The sequence below is a fragment of the Lachnellula hyalina genome (genome assembly GCF_007821495.1).
Source record: "Lachnellula hyalina strain CBS 185.66 chromosome Unknown contig00002, whole genome shotgun sequence".
NCBI classification, from domain to species: domain Eukaryota; kingdom Fungi; phylum Ascomycota; class Leotiomycetes; order Helotiales; family Lachnaceae; genus Lachnellula; species Lachnellula hyalina.
Genome location: NW_022157116.1, coordinates 200562 through 218979, shown reverse-complemented (window position 1 = coordinate 218979; position 18418 = coordinate 200562). Strand labels below are relative to the sequence as shown.

Below are 18418 nucleotides of genomic sequence, written 5' to 3'. Positions count from 1 at the left end.
CGGCTTCAAGAGGCTCTCAGAGATCGGCTCACATAATATGCACTACGGTACCTACCTTAGGTAGTGTTAGCTGCACGCACATTGACGGAGATTTGGGTACAAGAAGGCCCATTCGGAATATGATATTGTGACTAGTGACTTGGAAGTTAGGTATCATGGATGGGAATTGCTATTGTGCAAAAGCAAGCCTAGTTTTCAACATCTACTTCCCATGGCTATTTCTAGGCTTGCTCTATCGGGTTCCTTTTGACCGCAAGAGTCTCTATTGGGTTTGGGAATAATAAAATGGCTGTTAATAGGTCATCACATGAAGATGTCGAGAGATTTTAGGACAAATCCTCAGTTCCAGAAGATTGGGGTAATATGCCATCTTTATTGCAACATGCGTATAATATGTTATACTGTTCCCACCCTTTTCTGGAAGGCGGTTGAGTACTCGAAGCATTCAGTAGATTTATTGGGACAGTACGGGCATGGCCAGGACTTAGTTTCAACCCACCAACATGTAATGAGTCTTTTGATATGAACTAAATTAAAGTAAACTAAACTCCAACTGTACATCTATATAAGCCGGTAGGTGCAAGTTTTAATAGGGGCGTAGATCACGTGAAGTTACCCTCGGAGCTCGGAAGGGCAAGTAAGAAGTTTATGTTCAGAACATCTAATAGCCCAAGGAACCAAACTATTTAAAGTCTTTATACTGTATATAGAAGTACTATGATAAATTATATCAATTTAGCCTTTATGACAAAAACATCTCCGACTTTCATGTCATAAGTAACTCATGCTAGGTACAAGTTAAGTCAAGTGTCCACCAGGTCCCACCAGTTAAATTGGCGAGTTGGAAAGCTCCAGCTACTTCCAGCTACCATTCGATTGCCAAAAGTTGCCGCTCCGCTGTACCACGAAATCAAGCCAACCCAACGTACACCTCCTTGTCTTCCTCCCTCTCCATCTCCAAACGGCTTTCTTGTTCTTGGATAATTTTATATTATTCGTAGCCCAACCCATCGTTCCTCATATTCTCTCTGCATTGCCCTTTATGAACTTCTCAAGGAATTGAGACCCTTCCCCCCCTTTTGCACTCGTGGCCTTTAAAACAGCCCTCTGGTTCCAGCACAATTGACTCTGACCCTTCCGAATACTGTGGTATTGAATACAGGTATATGAATCCGGGACCTTCCTTTAATTCATATTTGTGACTGACTGCTCAATTCACAGTGACTGCTTGTGCTCCTACTTCCAGACCTTGAGCATATAACTCCCCTTTTACTCCATCTCAACTCAACGTGACATCATGTCTTCCGCAGATGTCGCAACCCTCAATGGGTCTTCCAATTCCAATTCCGGCAGCACGAAATTGTCTGCAGCACAAAGGCTTATGCAAAAGCACGACGAACCGCATAATCCCACAGTCGAAGAAGTTCCTGACGAAGAGGATCTGACTCCCCACCCCCATCCAACATCCTCCAGCATTCTCGAGTCTACCAATGAGCTCGCAGCTGCGCCCGGCTGGGCAGCTCCTATATCTGAAAAAGCTGCTGGAAAGCGGAAGGATGCCCCTTCAGGCAAGGCGACCGCACCAGTACTGGACACGCAGTCAGACGAGTCATTCCCAGGTCTGGGAGGATCGAAAGTGCCAGTCCGGACTGCTCCCTCGGCATGGGTCTCCAAAACAGGTCCTCTAGTCACTAATGGCGCGACAAATGGCACCCCAACGAACGGTACATCTACGCCAGTTCCTGCCAGAAGCACTCCACCTGCACCTCCGGTAGCAAGCCAGCGAGCACCGAAAGCTGCAGCGCCTTCATCGAAGAATCTATCGGAAGAGGATGCGAAGAAGGAAGCCGAGGAAGCCCGGAAAAACGAACCCTATGTGAAATCATATACCTTTGACCCTAAGGAGCTGTCTCGGTCCACAACGAAGAAACCATTACCAGAACTTCTGCGAGACATCAATAAGAAGTATAGATTGAACTTCACACAGACCACAGGAGCAGGTGGGGCCATAAAGATCACCGTAGCCAGCACTAAGAGATATGAAGCTATCATTCAACAAGCGCTGAAGGAGTTGGGTTCTTATGTTTCTAAGGTATGGAGGACACCATGCTATTGATCTCACTCCTAACATGCAAGTAGACTTCAGAAAAGGTGTCAATCCCTCGATCGGCAAGAGCTCAGCTCATCGGCAGAGGCGGCGCCAATATCAAGGCTTTGCAGGAGCAGTCTGGTGCTCGAATCCAAATGCCTAAGTTGGAGGACACACCGGAAGCAGCCGACGATGACGATGATATGGTAAATGTTGTGGTCGAGGGAAATCCTTTCGCTATTCGATTAGCAAAGGAGGGCATCACAGGGACTGTGTCTGCACACAATTCCAATGTAAATGCGAAACTTCGAACAATCCCAGCCGAGTTCTTCCCTTTCATTTCTGGCGCACACAACTCAAACGCGAATGCCTTAGAAGGGAGACATGGCATTCAAGTCCGAGTTCCTTCTCATCATACTTGGACCACCCAGCCACCGCCCGAACTCCCGGCCAAAGGGCAGGCACCCGCATTTGTCCCGGCTGCCGGCGATCAGCATATTACCCTTGGTGGTGATCGAGCGGGTGTACAAGCTGCGCGAGCGGAAATTGAAGCACTGGCCCAACAGCTTCGTCAACAGTTGACACTGGACCAAGTGGCTATCAATAGAGGCCGACACCAATTCATCGTTGGCGGGCGAGGAATACCGGTTCAAGATTTCTTTGCCGAAACAGGGTGCGCCATCATCCTCCCAGGGGATGACGATGATGAAATGATCACTATTGTTGGTCCCGCTGACAAGATTCAACTGGCGACGGAGAAAGCAATGGATCTGGCGATGGGAATGCAAAATCAAAGTCTCGATATATCACGACAGCTCCGCAGTATCCCAGGTGCTCGTGACCATGCCCGCAACATTACGCAATATCTACGTGATCGTAATGAGATTGAGAAAATCGAAAGACTTCACCAAGCCCACATTTTCACTCCTTTCGACGTGGATGGCGGAGCCGCACCGTGGGAACTTTATTCGCGGGATGGCAAAAATACTATACGAGCACAATCGGAGATAAAAAATATAGTCATGGCTCATCCTCCATCTCGAATGGCGTCGGTCCCCATCGATCCATTCTTCCATCAATATCTGCGAAATGACATCACGCCGACAGTCAAGCAAGATTATGGTGTTCATGTTGTTATTCCCAATGCCTCCCACCCTAATGCGCCAGTACTTCTGGTATTTGAAGGAGAAGGCGGAGCGGAACCAGAGTATCAAATTCCACGCGGCCAACCAAGTAGCCCCGACGTCCAAGCTTTCCAGAGAGGTCTTCAAGACGCCCAAAAACACATTTTGGATATTATCAGCAAACAGGCCAAGATCATCAGTACAACGATTGATGTGCCTAGAATGTGAGCTTTCATAGTTGGCAAAAATTATTCACGAGCAAAACTCTAACCTCAATAGATTCCACGACAAGCTAAAGAAATTCATCAAGAAGGAACAGCAAGATCGAGAAGCTGATCAAATTCCAGTCAGAGTTAGTGCTGCTGGCACCCTTGTCACTCTTCGTGGTCCTGCCCCAGCTGTAGAGAGCTTAGCGGCCAAGGTGAATGATTTTGTTCGGCAGGCAATTGAGGACGAGAAAGAGCGTGGTTTTACACTGTCTTTCGCGTTCCCTAAAGAGAAAGCTGGCAAGCTGGTAGGCAAAGGATATGGTCATCTTGCGGAACTGCGAGAAAAATTTGATGTTGACATCAATGTTCAAAATGGAGAGGTGGAGATAAAAGGCCCGAAAGCCAAAGCTGAGGCTGCGAAATCCCATATTCAGACTCTTGGAAGACAATATGAGGACGAAGCGGAAGCTACCCTAAACATCGAACCTCAATACCACAGCGAACTTATCGGTGCCAAAGGATCTATAATTAATAGGCTCCAAGACAGATACAAGGTTCAAATCCACTTCCCACGCCAGAAGTCGAGCAAAGATGACGAATCAAATGCCGATGCTGCAAGCGATGCTGGTCAACAAAGATCCCAAAATAAGAAGCAGCAGCCGCCCAACCATGTTATTGTCAAAGGATCGAAGAGCGGCGTCGCCAAGGCCACAGAAGAGATACTCTCATTGCTTCAATACAACAAGGACAACTCACATGAAGCAACTGTGACTGTCAAAGCAGGTCAAATTTCGTCGCTCATTGGCCAGCGTGGAAATGGTATGGATGAGATTCGTCAGTTAACTGGCGCAAGGGTTGATGTCCCCAATGCAAAGGAGCTGTCAGATGAGAATGAAGTGGTCATCAAGATTAAGGGCACACAGTCTCAAATGGCACAGGCCAAGAAACTGATCGAAGAAAAGCGGGATATCTACAACAAAACCATCAAAAAGACCCTGGCAGTGGACAAGAAGCACCACGGGGCGCTTATTGGGCCTGGAGGTATGTTATACCTATCATCAATCTCGCATCTGCTAACATGAACTAGGCTCAAAGATCCGTGATATCGTTGTCAAATCCGGTGGATCTGACAACCCTAGGGAGATTGTCCGAACTGTCCAATTTCCTAAAGCGGAAGCTGATGGAAATGTCATCAAGATTGAAGGTATGGAGGACATCGTTGAGAAAATCATTGCTACGATCAACCAGATAGTCTCTACCTTGGAAAGCCAAGAAACAGCAGAGGTCAATGTGCCCACAGACAAGCACCGAATGTTGATTGGCCGCGGAGGAAGTGACAAGAAGGCATTAGAATCGAAATTCAATGTCACACTCGACATTCCGAGACAGGGCAACGGCCAAACTGCTGTCAAGATCAGTGGTCAGCCGGAAGATGTCGCGAAAGCCAAGCTGCACATTGAGGGTCTAGTCAAAGAGCAAGAGGGCCAGACAGTCGTGGTCCCTCGCAAGGTCCATCATTCTGTCTCCGACAATGGCCAATTCTTCAGACGACTCCGAAATGACGGCGTCACAGTTGATCACGCGGGATCCAAGGTTCCCCCAAAGCCAGTCGCACCAATAAACGTCCGAGCCAACGGAGGTGCCATGCCTTTGATTACCGACAATGCTACGGAAACTGCCGACGTACACTCCTGGAAGACAGTTGACTTATCTGCATCGGACCTCACTGGGGACATTCCTTGGATCTTGCGCGGTCCTCCCGATAACGTTGCAAAGGCCCAAGCCGCAGTTGAAGCCGCCATTAAGCAGGCTCTTGAAAATTCTACCATCGGCTACCTTACCCTTCCCGACCCCTCCACGTACAGATACGTAATCGGTCCCAAGGGAAAGAACGTTGATAGCATCCGGAAGGATACAGGCTGCAAGATCACTGTTCCAAGAGATCAGACCAAGGATGAGGCTATTGAAGTCGTGGGAAGTGCGGATGGCGTTGAGGCTGCTAAAGTCTTGATCTTGAAGGCAGTCAAAGATGGAAATACATCTAACGGCAATCGTTCGTAAAATTGGATTGTATGTACAATTTGAAATTAGAGGCATTGGGAGGAGCGAATATTTAAGGATCTTACCTGATGGACGTTGAAGTCGGGTGGTTGCATATTTGCAGGCCGGTCTATACGCTTTTTGAGAGGGTTGTATTAAGAATTAAAAATAAAAGGCTGGGACGAAGAGAGTTGTCTGCCGATTTTGTGCATTGGCATTTTTTCTCTAGTTAGGTAGTCTTCATTTGGCGTGGCATCTCAAGTCAGAAAAATTGGAAACTTACAAATCAATCTTCAATAATATCTTCATCCAAGCTTGGAACATCAAACTTACAAACACACGGTCACTTCGAAGAAGTGCTAGAAGCTGGCAGGCAGCCGTAAATTGAAATACTACTTGTATATGAGAGAACGAGTCATCAAAGTGATGTTTGTATACAGGTTTTCTAGGCAGCCGCATTCTAGTTAAGACTAACATTTCAACATCGATACCTCCAACTCTTTCCACAAACCAACACAACTTCACACACTTGACAAAACAAACACATATTCATCAGCAACTCTCGAACCATCCATCCGCAAACAACAAACATGGCGTCTACCACTACGCCTCCCATAATCGGCGACCGCTCCTACGGCATCATCCCCCTCCGTCTAACATCCACCACTACCTCTCCCCCCAGCACCACCAACACGCAAATCCTACTCATCCACCAAAAAACCATCATTCCCTCCAACCCGTATTTCTGGACCTTCCCGAAAGGCCACAAGGAAGAGGGCGATGCGTCGCTGCAGCATACGGCGATCCGGGAAGTGTTTGAGGAGACGGGGTTGAGGGTTGGGGTGGATGATCTAATGGTTTTTAAGAATAGGTAAGTCTAGATCTTGTTCTGTGTTGATGTTGCTGTTTTGTTTGCTATGCTTCTGATTGACTGTTGATGGTAGGGACGGGGAAGAAGTGGAGTTCAGAGAGGTGTATACGAATCCTATTCGGAAGGTGGGGAAGGAGGTCCGGTACTGGGTCGGCGTTGTCAAGGGCGAGCAGGAGGTTGTGTTGCAGGAGATAGAGGTTGATAGTGCGAAGTGGGTGGGGTGGGATGAGGCTGAGAAGACGATCACCTTTGAGGAGGGGAGAGCGATGTTGAGGAGGGCGAGAGCTTGTCTAGAGGCTGGGAGCTGAGCGCACTAGGTAATGGATGATAGAGTTATTGCTTTCTCGGCAGCCTGGTAGGTGAGAATCTTCCATGCTGTCAGTATAGGAACCGGCGTTGGGAAAGTTTGACAGGTTTGGCTTGGAAACGAGTGACGACTTGCGTAAAATAAGACTTTTGACATATTACCATTCTCTTGCCTTTATTCCAATTTCTTGATACAGTACATATGCAACAAGCTAGCCAGCCCTAATGTGTCCAGTTAACACCTTCAACCCCACGAGCCATTAGCCGCGCTAAATATGAAATGGATGAGAAAAGCCGAGCCAGCTTAAGAGCAAGAAAATGTGACATGAGACACGAGTTGTATCGTGCATAGAGTAAAGCGCCAAGTGTGGGCTGGGTTGGGTTTGGGAAATTGGTCAGATAAGGTGATCCAATCCAAAATTTGGCAAGTTCGAACGATCTCTGTAATGATCGTGTCGGTAGGGTCACGCCTCGTCGTTCTTCTTGAAAACCCTAAATTTTTGTTAGCAAGGCATAGATTGAGCAGGTGGAAAGTGGCACTGACAAATGGCTTTCATAGAATTTGAGCATCTGTTCTTGTCAGCAAACTAGAACTTCGAATTAGGGGCTCAATTCTTACTCGTTGCGGGCAGCGCTTGTAAACTTGGGAAAGTGGGTGTTGGGTCTTGTGTCCTCCCTTCCAAGTCAAGTAGACAACTACTGCACCCTCGCCACCTTCGCAGGCATCAATTCCAACAATTTGCTCTTCCCAATTACCCGTCGGTGGCTTGAAATCCGAAGAACTCGCTGGAGGGGTAGTAGATCGGGGATGGACTCCGTTCTTGCTCTTTCGTCCGCGTTTTGGTGCTGAGCCATTTGTTTCTGCGTCTGTGCTAGCCCTTGCGCGCTTCTTTCCTCCCTTTCCTGTGTTCTGTTCCTTCTTCTCGTAATAATCGGCCATAATCTTCTCCTTGCCGCCAATGGATTCGAGGTATGATTTTAAGATCTCAGAAGCAGTCTCCCTATAAACTTCGCGTTAGCCAAACAAGATGATCTGGAGGAGAAGTGTGCATACAGATTCTCTTCCGGCTCCCACGTCCGATCCGACTTCTTTTCGTAACCCTCCCATTTTACCTCAAAGAGAAGTTCGCCAGATGCCTCATCAATAAGATGGTCCACGATCTTCTCAACGACGAATCTGTGGATCAATTGATCAGCAGAAGCGGTATATTTAGACCAAAGGTAACGAACTCGTCATCTCCAACCTCGTCATCGTCTTCGTCTTCTTCAGCTTCCGCATTGTTACTCTCGATATCTTCTTCGGGAGGGGGTGCTGGTGCTGTTTCATTGCCCTTCGGCTTCGTGACCTTTTCTTCTTTTATGGACACAGGAGATGCCGCGCTGATATCGGAAGCCTCATCGTCAGAGATCTCTGTAGGATATGAGCTTAAGCCACCAAATATTCGCGCCATGCGATTGCGACTTACGGGGAGGCATTGTGAGGAGCATGCAATATTGCGATTGAGATGCGCCAATGGAATTGAGGTAGGAAATGTTGAAGTTGACGGAGAATTGACTGGATGGTTGCTTTTATAAAGGGGCCAAGTACAGTTGTCCTTGCCGTCTGCTCGAGTAGGAAAATATGAGGTTGTTGCGATGGAACAAGAACAATGTTCGACGCGACTTGAGAAAGATCCTCGCGAAACGGGTGGCGGGCAGACACAAAAGAACTGGGCCTTTGCGATTCACGTGACTGGAAGGGACCACACTAGGTACTGGTGGTACACTTTACCAACGACCAACGACGGGACGGGCCTAAGGTACTATTACCATTACTAAGTACCTACTCTCAGATGGAATTTGGAGATGCGATGCTTGATTGTTATTGGATTTACAACCACATTCGAATGTCTACAAATGATATGTACCGATGTTGCGATGGAGAGAACCCCCCTCCCACGGAATTTTCAGTCCATTATCTCATCTGTTGGCTCCATTGACGAGAGCTATTTTCAAAGCCGGCAGACCCAGATACGCAAAGGCGGATTCGTCTGAAGACTGCACAAGAGCTTCCGAGACCAATGACCTTCTTTCCAAATTGCAATGGAAAATGTCCTTTAACAACATTATCATTAGATCATTTTACAATAATTGCCAGCTTCCTCGGGACGCAAGATATACAATCTGCAAGGCTTGCTGGCCGAGTGCTACATAACTACCTAAGCCCTTACCTATTCAAAGCCGTCCGATTTGCACCCCATAGAGAAGGTCTCAATGTCTTCGATAAAATCTCAAAGGATAGGGTCCTATCACACAATGTCCGCGAGTTGCGTTTTGATACGAGTCCATACAGATTACCAAGAAAACGGGATGAGCCGAACAGATATTCGGAATCAGCGTAAGTCAATTCTCTTGACAAGGAAACACTTCCACCTCTTCTGTCTCAACTGCTGGAAGTCCATGAAGTTGGACTATCTTGGATGGTAGGTAACTACTAGTGATTGTAGCTACAATGAATGCTCAGCCCCTCATCCAAGCTTTTGATATATATTGGGTGTGAGGTAGTTTTAGAAGCCTTGTCTTTCTGGTGCATTCGATCTCTCTGGTTGAGGCCGCATCATTCAGAGACTTTGTCAATTAAAGCATCGGTAATTCTGCTCCTAAAAAGAGATCATAAAATGGAATCTCACTTGTACCTCTTCTTACAATCAAAACTCAGTGGTAGCCGCAAGTTCATCTTTATGTTTGTTGTTTCGGGTCATTCTGGTATCATACCTATCGATCTTTGATGCTACATGCTTTTACTTATTTTTGCGGCAGCAACCAGGCCCTTGAGGATTATCACAGGAGGATTACCACTAGACTACCTCCCCAACGCTCTTTGTATTGGCTTGCTCTTGCGAAATATGTCCAATCTGTGGAAGAACAGGCTACCATTATTGCGGATCTAGAGAGCCATTTGTCTAGACTGCTAGATATGTTTCCCAAGATATCCACTGTCAATCTCTCTCATTCTTTCCTGTTGGTCCATCAGGACCTTCATGAAGAGTTCAAGCTTACGACTTCTTTTTGCCATGAATGGGTTCGATCTTTTCAATTGCAGGCCCTATTCCGCGCAATTTTCCGGTCTTACTCGCACATAACCTCAGTCGGGCATGATAGAGGGAGCTGGTGCCTCGATGTGAGACCTGAAAATGCAAGTGGTGTTTCATATGTATGGCTTTGGATGGAAAAGAGACCCGTCGTTCTCTCATCCGCGTTCGAGCTGAGCTCGAAAGATCTTTTGATCACGAAATTTATCTTTAGCAACCTGACCAGCCTGGATGTGACTCTATACTCCTTCGTCAACAGAACATGGCCTCCTTCTTCGCCTCCACTAGAGTCTTATTGGGCCGATTTGCCAAAGGCACTACAAGCACTTACCACCCTCACCACCCTGTCATTAGATCCCACGAATCTTGATTACTGGTGCGCCGAGGAAGTCGACCCGCAAGACGATATAGCTGAACTGTTCGAAAATCCACCTTTCGTTCTACCGTGTCTACGTACATAGCGACTCGCCCACTTTCGAATCTCCACCACAGGCCTATCTTCATTACTACAAAGACATCCCACTATTCAAAATCTTAGACTAAGACATGTAATTTCGACGGACTGGGGCAATCCAAACGAGCTTGGATGAATTGAATTAGTCGAGGATATGAGATCTATGCGTCTTCGGCGCCTAGACCTTCATGGCATCAGTGCATTTGGTAGATACTTAGGTTCTTATGGCGATATGAGTTATGAACAACGTTCACCTAGGTTCATGGACTACATCTTGTATGGTTATGACAACAACCCTTTCTGCGGGACAATGAGGCATGGAGAGAGTGGGACGAGGAACGTTGGGGATAGTGGACGCAATCGCCATATTGGCATCTAAGTTCTGACATTATTAGCTGAACCATGGCGTTGGGGGCCCCTTGTACATCAATGATATTCGCAGCCAAGTCTGGAAGCTCTTCTTCCCTCTGGTGATTTCGTCCCATTGCTACACATTGGAAGCCACAATATCAACGTTCACACTTCGCCTCCAATTAGTGTTCCTACTTGTCAATAGATTAACTACTTCTGAAGTTACGACATTTACGATGTTGGGTGTCCACGTCGACGAGCCGATAATTTTTGCCCTTCGTGCATGAATTTTCGTGATGTATTATTACTATAAAATAGTATCACAATCCCGAGCTTCGGATGGATACGGCATTCCCACAAATAGCATCATTAGCCGCAACACGGAATAAAAGTGGTTGTTTATCGTTACACATGAATAGATCACAACTCCATACTCTTCGTGTCTAAGGAAAGCTAGCTGCAATGGTTCTTCTTCACTAAAATGGATGAAGTCTACCAAGGATGTTCGATCTTGCGTTCCACGAAAACCCAAAGGGTTGCCCAAGTGGAAGAGTCCAGAGACTTCATTTCATAGAACATGTGACGCTAAAGAGCATGATGGAGTGTACGGCCTGCGAGCCTTGGGCCCTGAAGGAAGCAACGTTCGAAAACTGGACGTATGGAAGAGCAGTTTGTATAGGGGATTTGATCCTCAAAATGATGACGAACCTCGGCCAAGGAGGTAACTAAGCTATGAAAGACGTAGCTATGCTTACGAACTGCCTTTTGCCCTGCTCGCCTATAATCAATAGACCTTCAAGGTGAAAAGAGGATCCAGATGGCGTTCAAGCTAGATACATAGAGCAAAAATGGTGCACACACAGAAGGAAATGTCCACTGCAATCGTCTCCATCCTTACCCCAGTCAACTTTGAAGGGGTATCTACGGTCATTTGGGCCATTCTCATGAATGGGGGAATGTAGCAAGTTCTCCTATAATAGTACTGCGATTAAAGCTGGATAAAGTACAAAGAATCCTCAATCTTGCGGGTGGACATGTGGGCTAAAGCCTAAACGATAGGTACCGGTAGGCTCTCTGGCTCTCTCGCTCTCTCTGAATTTAAAGAAGCCACGTATTTTATAGTATTACGAGACTTATGGGGCTTTCCACGATTCTCTTACGTGTTTGTGGTTTTGAAATCGGGCGTGGAAGAGTGAAGAAAGCCGTTGATATTGAAGGGGCTAGTTTTGCCTAATACAGACAAGTGGGCTTCGCTAGTCTCAAAAGAGCTGCAGCCTTGGCGCCTCGTTGAATTTCGAAGCGAAGAGCTTTTTGAACGCGCCTGGAAGAGTTGCACGCGTTGATGATATCAAACGTCTGTCATAGCAACCTTTTCTCGACATAACCTGTCTATCTGTCTTGCAATACCGCAGGGACGTTTGCACGGTCTACGAAAGACCGTACTAATCCTGCAAGATGGCCATGAGTACGTTGGACCCTGACAAAATTTATATCTACAGGAACTCGAGCTAACCAGATGCCTTCTAGATATCGATATGTCCCAGGGTTTGTTTCTTGTGTAAGAATACATATACTCCGAGTACTAACAAGCTCTGATATAGCTTCGGTGGTGAAAGATGAGCAAGGACGACCTTTCATCGTTGTTCGAGAGTAAGGACTATTAACTGTAACAAAACGACACCTGCTGACTATTCTCCAGCCAAGGCAAGAAGAAGAGACAACATGGCAACGATGCTGTCAAGTCGCATATCCTCGCTGCGAGAACGGTTGCCAACATCGTCAAATCCTCATTAGGCCCACGAGGGCTCGACAAAATCCTGATCTCCCCTGACGGAGACATCACGGTTACAAATGATGGAGCTACTATCTTAAGTCAAATGGAGATCCAGAATCATGTAGCGAAGCTTCTAGTCGAACTCTCGAAATCACAGGACGACGAAATAGGAGACGGTACAACAGGTGTGGTAGTTTTGGCTGGAGCGTTATTAGAGCAGGCGGCAGAGCTCATCGATAAGGGAATCCACCCTATCCGGATAGCAGATGGTTACGATCAAGCTTGTGACATTGCTGTCTCTGAACTGGACAAGATCGCAGATACCATCGAGTTCACGAAGACGCACAAAGAGAACTTGGTCAAGGTGGCAAGAACCAGTCTGGGCAGCAAGATCGTTTCCAAGGCTCATGATCAGTTCGCCAACATTGCGGTGGATGCCATTCTCTCTGTTGCTGATCTCGACCGCAAGGATGTTGATTTTGATTTGATCAAGGTTGATGGAAAGGTTGGAGGCTCACTCGAGGATTCGTTGCTGGTGCAGGGTGTTATTGTTGACAAAGACTTTTCCCACCCCCAAATGCCAGATGAAGTTCGAGACGCTAAGATCGCCATCCTGACTTGTGCCTTTGAGCCACCGAAGCCAAAGACAAAGCACAAGCTCGATATTACAAGTGTGGAGGAGTTCAAGAAGCTCCAGACCTACGAGAGGGAGAAGTTTGAGGAGATGATCAAGCAGATCAAGGACACCGGTGCGAATCTTGTTATTTGCCAATGGGGTTTCGACGATGAGGCAAACCATCTTCTGCTCCAAAATAAGCTTCCAGCAGTCAGGTGGGTAGGAGGACCCGAAATCGAATTGATTGCTATTGCTACGAATGGACGAATCGTACCAAGATTCGAAGACCTTTCAACAGCAAAGCTTGGTAAGGCAGGAATTGTTAGAGAGATGAGTTTTGGAACCACAAGGGAGAAAATGTTGGTAATCGAGGAGTGTGCAAACACCAGGGCTGTCACAGTCTTTGTCAGAGGAAGCAATAAGATGGTAAGCTCTAATCTCAGCAAAGGTATAGTTTCTAAGCTAACTTTTGGTTACAGATTATAGATGAAGCCAAACGCTCTCTTCACGATGCTCTTTGCGTCGTCCGAAATCTTGTCCGAGACAACCGCGTTGTGTATGGTGGTGGTGCCGCAGAAATTGCCTGTTCCCTCGCAGTCGAAGACGCTGCAGTCAAGTCACCTGGCCTTGAGCAATATGCTATGCGTGCTTTCGCCGATGCCCTCGATGCAATCCCAATGGCCTTGGCAGAGAACTCGGGACTCTCACCAATCGAAAGTCTCGCCAGCATCAAGAGTCGTCAAGTTACCGAGAAAAATACGAGATTAGGAGTTGACTGCATGCAGACTGGAAGCAACGACATGAGGGATAACTTTGTCATTGATCCCTTGATTGGAAAGAGACAACAGCTGATGCTGGCGACTCAACTCTGTCGGATGGTATTGAAGGTCAATAATGTGATTATATCGGGGGGTGAAGAAAATGAATTCTAAAAAGCGAATGTACCATAGGTTTTGTTGCCTTAGACCAGGGATATTACCAAATAGAATCTTCCCCTGAGCCCATCTTCTGTGGATGATGAGACTAGTGTGCTTGGTAAGATTTGGAATTGCTAATTCTAGCTTCGCCTCTTAAGTGTCTTCTGTGTGTTGTAGGTAAGAACTACCTGGTGAACTACCTTAGGTAATGAGAAAATGTCACTGAGCGCTTACCTCTCGCTACTTCCTATTTCAGCGTGCCGTCTGCTTGGGGATTGAATCACAACATATGACGAGGGAGCATCCAAACTTGCGAACTCGCTATCCACCTATTCAGTACCTACCTATCTTAGTATTGTCTCAATAACTAGCTAGTTTGTACCTAGTCCATCACTTTCTAAATCTTTTTAAACCAACTCCTAACACTTCTCCATGCCTTCCCTCCCTCCTTCCTCAAGAACAAACTTTGGTTCAACCGACTCCACAACGCTAACGGCTTCTCACTTCTTCAATACACTCATATTGGATGTCAATTTGCACGTGGATGATCATTCTGCAGAAACTGCATACAGCCACATTCACTGAGACTTTTCACCGTCTCACAAAGTTTTACTTCCAGTCACCATGTCATTGATTCCTCAGTCAGGCAGTCACGCGAAGTAAGTTCACACGCCATGTCGTTTTTACAGCTCCAAGGCTTACACTTGTAGGCGGCCTCCAACGAAAAGCATGGTTTTAGTGGACGGCTGTCGCCAGTACAACACCGGTCGTGTGTGCGTCCGGTCGAAGAAAGGCGGTGTCTGCCAATATCTCCATGACTCTCGTCTTCGAGTTGAAGCTATCAAGAAGAAGAAAGCAGATGTTCAAATAGCAAAGGAAACAAGTAGAGTTGCCGCGAAAGCTAGTAAAGAGACCTTAAAAGATGAAATCGAAGTCTCAACTAATGACGTTCGATCAGTCGATACCCCACAGGCTCTAGAAACGCCTATTGCCACACACTTGAATGCACAACTCCAAGTACTTACTCAAAAGATGGCGATTCCTCGATTGCCAGATGAATTCTGCAGGCGTTTTGTTCGTGGATATTGCAAGCTCGAGTATTGCCCTCTTGTCCACAACCATCAGGCACGTAGGGAGTTCAAGAAACTTGAAAAGGACAAGACGGCCAAGAAGAAGAACCCGAAAAAGAAAAACCGACCACTCAAAGAAAGGAATCCCAATGTCACTATTACCAAGGTCATTCCTCCACTCACATCACAAGTCAACGAAAATTCCAACAAAGCTATCATTCCAGTTGTCTGTGAAGGCCCAACTACCACATTTGATATCCAATCTTGGGATTCCATAACACTGAAGCAATGGGCAACCCGAAATCTCTCTCCCGACGTCCTACAAAAATACCTTAGATCCTATGGATCATACATCGAAAAGGGTCAGATACCACTATCTGCTCTCTGCATCGCCGAACCAAAGAAGACCAAGAAGAACACCTTGGAGCCTCTCGTACAGTTTCGCTTGTTCTCAAAATTGCCCTACGAAATACAAGATGAGATCTGGATGGCTTATATTGTTAAAGAAGAAGAACAGTGCACAATAGGTCTTCAACAAAACACCGGTCGCCCTAGATTCAAGTGTATCTCACCTCTTCCAAAGGCCCTCTGTGTGAACCGTTATCTGCGAGAACAAGCTTTGCGGCGGTATAGCTTCTGTTTCGGCACCACGGGATCTAAGCCGTCAAGTTACTTTCATTTTCCGAATGGCCGGCTCTTTATATGCAACAGGGGGCCATGCGAATTGCTCGCTTCGAGTAGAGCACTCAGAGATTATGATCGAGAGCGTGTTAGGGTCCTCAGTGTCCCTTTACGCGATTGGTAATTCATCCCCCCTCCTTACATATCTACCTAAAGCTAATATATGGTTCCCAGGATCAAAGGCAACAAGATCGACTTCGTCAAAGCAGTTGTAGGGTTTACTGGATTGAAGTCTCTAGATGTGCTCGTTGGTAATAGCAGGGAGGACGAAATCTACTCTAAGGGCAAGGCATCTATTCTGAGAAAGATCGAGAAGCTTTTCGCTGAGGGTTGGCGGATTTATAATGGACCGGCGGGGATACCAAAGCCTAATGTTCATATCAAAGTCGTTACGGCTTGGGTGGCGAAACATTATAAGATCGATGGGCTTGTGTGGTGAGAGATGATGATTAGTGGCTCGTTGATCCTAGGGGTGTGGATCATTCGAGATGATTTCGGCGTCTGGGTGTGCCGGGCTGGTGGTTTGGGTTTCGACTTTGGGCCGCCTAGGTATGTATGGTGTTTTCGGGATATGGGCTTTACAACACGGTGTTAGTAACGTTCATCCCTGCGTAGCGGAAAACCCTATGTACCGGAACGACTTCATGGTTTGGGGGTCTTAAATCTCTACCACATAAATATATAAAGTTACAATTAGTTTGCCATTATTCTTTAACTATTTCTCTATAAGGTTTCGGTTTGTAGTAAGAATATACTATAGTTGTAGTCATATTATTAATTGTCCTGTTAATAGCATTAGAAGCCCTTTTAGCTGTTCCCCCCTGCTTTATTATAACTATTAGCCTACCTCCAAATTTCGGGACCGTAGTATAAAGCTCCTATTAAGAAGGAATACAGTCCTAAAGTTTAAAGACATAAAGCGGAAGGAAACCTTCATGCCGGATTTATCCGGATAAAGTAAGAGGAGGTATAGAATACGCCAAGCATCTTAATAAGCGAAGGAGTAGCTTACATAATATAATACTTAGCGTTACGCTAACTTAACCGTATCATATTGCATATTATACGAAAATCACGTGAAGTGTGGCGTTCTTCTAGAAGGTTCTATGAGTAGCTACGTACGTGTCTGCTTCTGCACTCAATCGCTCCAATCCCCATCCCCTCATCTCTATGTAAGGCTTGTTGGGTCAATTCCACGGTTGGGCTGAAATGCAAGGCTGCCTAACCTTTGGGCAGCATAATGTGCCGAAGTGGTGTGGCAGACCTCTGCGGTGCGACTTTTCAAAGATATATTAACTCTGGCTTCCACCTTTGAGGTGGGACTGCAATAATGCTTCACTTCGAATCGTGAGCTTTATTTTCTAACGAGGTTAATCGCTGGTTCCTTTTGTCGATTAGGTCTTTGATATCCTCTTTTCCACAGCTTGTTAATACTGCGGCTATGGACGATATGGAAGTAAAGTTGCAGCAGTTGGAAGAGTTGAAAAGAGGCGTCTTCGGGGATCGAAGCATGGATGATATGAGGTGGATAGAGACAACGGCTGTGGAGACATGGCGGAGTTCTATACAGCAGTTGCTTGATAGCTGGGCTGAGGTTGAAGAAGTTTTGTTCTGGAAGGTGTTGAAGCAGTGGCGGTTCCTTGTGTTGAATCGACGGTCTCTTCCCAACCAGGTCGGAGGAACACCAGATCGACCGGGAGTATCATTGGTTCTTCTTGAGTGTGAGCACATGCCAAGGGTGTACTCTTGGATGAGAGAGTTGAGTGAAGGGGAGAGGTACATGGAGGAAAGTCAAATCGATTGGGATGTCATATCAAAAGGAGAGGGTGACTTTTTCACCTGGAAGGATATCGACTTGGCAGTTAACAAGAGAGCAATGCGGGAGCTCATGGATGGGGTAATCAAAAGTGACTGGACATTTGCTTTTACACGACCGCATAGGCGGAGACAGGAAGTTGACCCGTGGTGCAAAGGATGTGTTTGGACATGTTCAGAAGCCACGGATCCAAGGAAGGTGAGCGAAAGGCGCGATGTTATGAGTAATTGGGCATTATTTTTGGATGTTAGGAAGGTAGTTGTTAAGGCGTTTGAGGTCAATAATTAACTTAATAGATTTCTTGATTGAAACAGTAATATCTTTTGAACTTTACAGTAACAGGGCTAAAGACTTCCTCTCACATATGCTAGATGCGCACATGAGTCGTGCAAGTTTGTCCTTTCGATAATAGCACGTCAGTGAAGATGTTTATGCTTATAGCAACATTTTGGAGTTGTCTAGTGCGTCGAGCCTAAGTTCCATTGCATTTGTGCTAGAGAGGGACGTTATAAGTGTTCTCAAATTGGTGCAGCCGCTCTGGATGTTCGCGAGGATGCCGTCGCTACCCTCCTCGAGGGTGATATTACCCGATTCTAGGCCGCGGAGGCTCGGAAAGTCGACGCAGACATAGCGGATATAGTCTGCGTTATTGTCGCCGATTGTTCCGAGGAACGAGGCTACGTCCTTAGGGGTGGCCATGGCAAAATCGAAGCGATTCTAGGCGTATAATAGCGAGCTAGCTTCGCGGTGGACGGTCTTGTTCGCGCGGAGGAGCCCAGATGTGAGAAGGGTTGAAAGGTTCTTAGTGCAATAAGCATAGCTCGTATACCCTGTTACGAAGTTCGCTGGGGAGCTTGAGGAAGTTGGCTGACATGTCTTCGGCGGTCGTGAAGGTGTTGATGCTTCGTTTGTTCGCTGTGAGATTCGGTTAGCGCGTCTTGATAAACCTGTGGGCTGCAGGCATTATATTCGCATGATCGGATAACATCTCTAGACACCCCAGGTAAGGGATTCCTAGGAGCTTGTGTG

At 46.5% G+C, this 18418-nt stretch overlaps 4 protein-coding genes across 4 annotated transcripts; 3 read left to right on the top strand and 1 right to left on the bottom strand.

Annotated features, from left to right (window-relative positions):
• Window positions 1–1297: 1297 nt before the first annotated feature.
• vgl1 (Vigilin) lies at window positions 1298–5483 on the top strand (the record flags this gene model as incomplete). The annotated part of the gene is made up of 4 exons (XM_031145223.1): window positions 1298–2092; window positions 2140–3437; window positions 3493–4463; window positions 4510–5483. 4 exons carry the CDS (start codon window positions 1298–1300, stop codon window positions 5481–5483), a joined length of 4038 nt encoding a protein of 1345 aa, XP_031009827.1.
• A 569-nt stretch (window positions 5484–6052) lies between these two features.
• Nudt2 (Bis(5'-nucleosyl)-tetraphosphatase [asymmetrical]) lies at window positions 6053–6641 on the top strand (the record flags this gene model as incomplete). The annotated part of the gene is made up of 2 exons (XM_031145222.1): window positions 6053–6333; window positions 6407–6641. The coding sequence occupies 2 exons, from the start codon at window positions 6053–6055 to the stop codon at window positions 6639–6641; spliced, it is 516 nt and encodes a 171-aa protein (XP_031009826.1).
• A 490-nt stretch (window positions 6642–7131) lies between these two features.
• Window positions 7132–8090, bottom strand: chp2 (Chromo domain-containing protein; the record flags this gene model as incomplete). The annotated part of the gene is made up of 4 exons (XM_031145221.1): window positions 7132–7209; window positions 7259–7640; window positions 7694–7816; window positions 7870–8090. The coding sequence occupies 4 exons, from the start codon at window positions 8088–8090 to the stop codon at window positions 7132–7134; spliced, it is 804 nt and encodes a 267-aa protein (XP_031009835.1).
• A 3880-nt stretch (window positions 8091–11970) lies between these two features.
• cct5 (T-complex protein subunit epsilon) lies at window positions 11971–13837 on the top strand (the record flags this gene model as incomplete). Its single annotated transcript, XM_031145220.1, has 5 exons — window positions 11971–11980; window positions 12043–12060; window positions 12117–12165; window positions 12215–13331; window positions 13385–13837. The coding sequence occupies 5 exons, from the start codon at window positions 11971–11973 to the stop codon at window positions 13835–13837; spliced, it is 1647 nt and encodes a 548-aa protein (XP_031009834.1).
• Between the last annotated feature and the right edge of the window lie 4581 nt (window positions 13838–18418).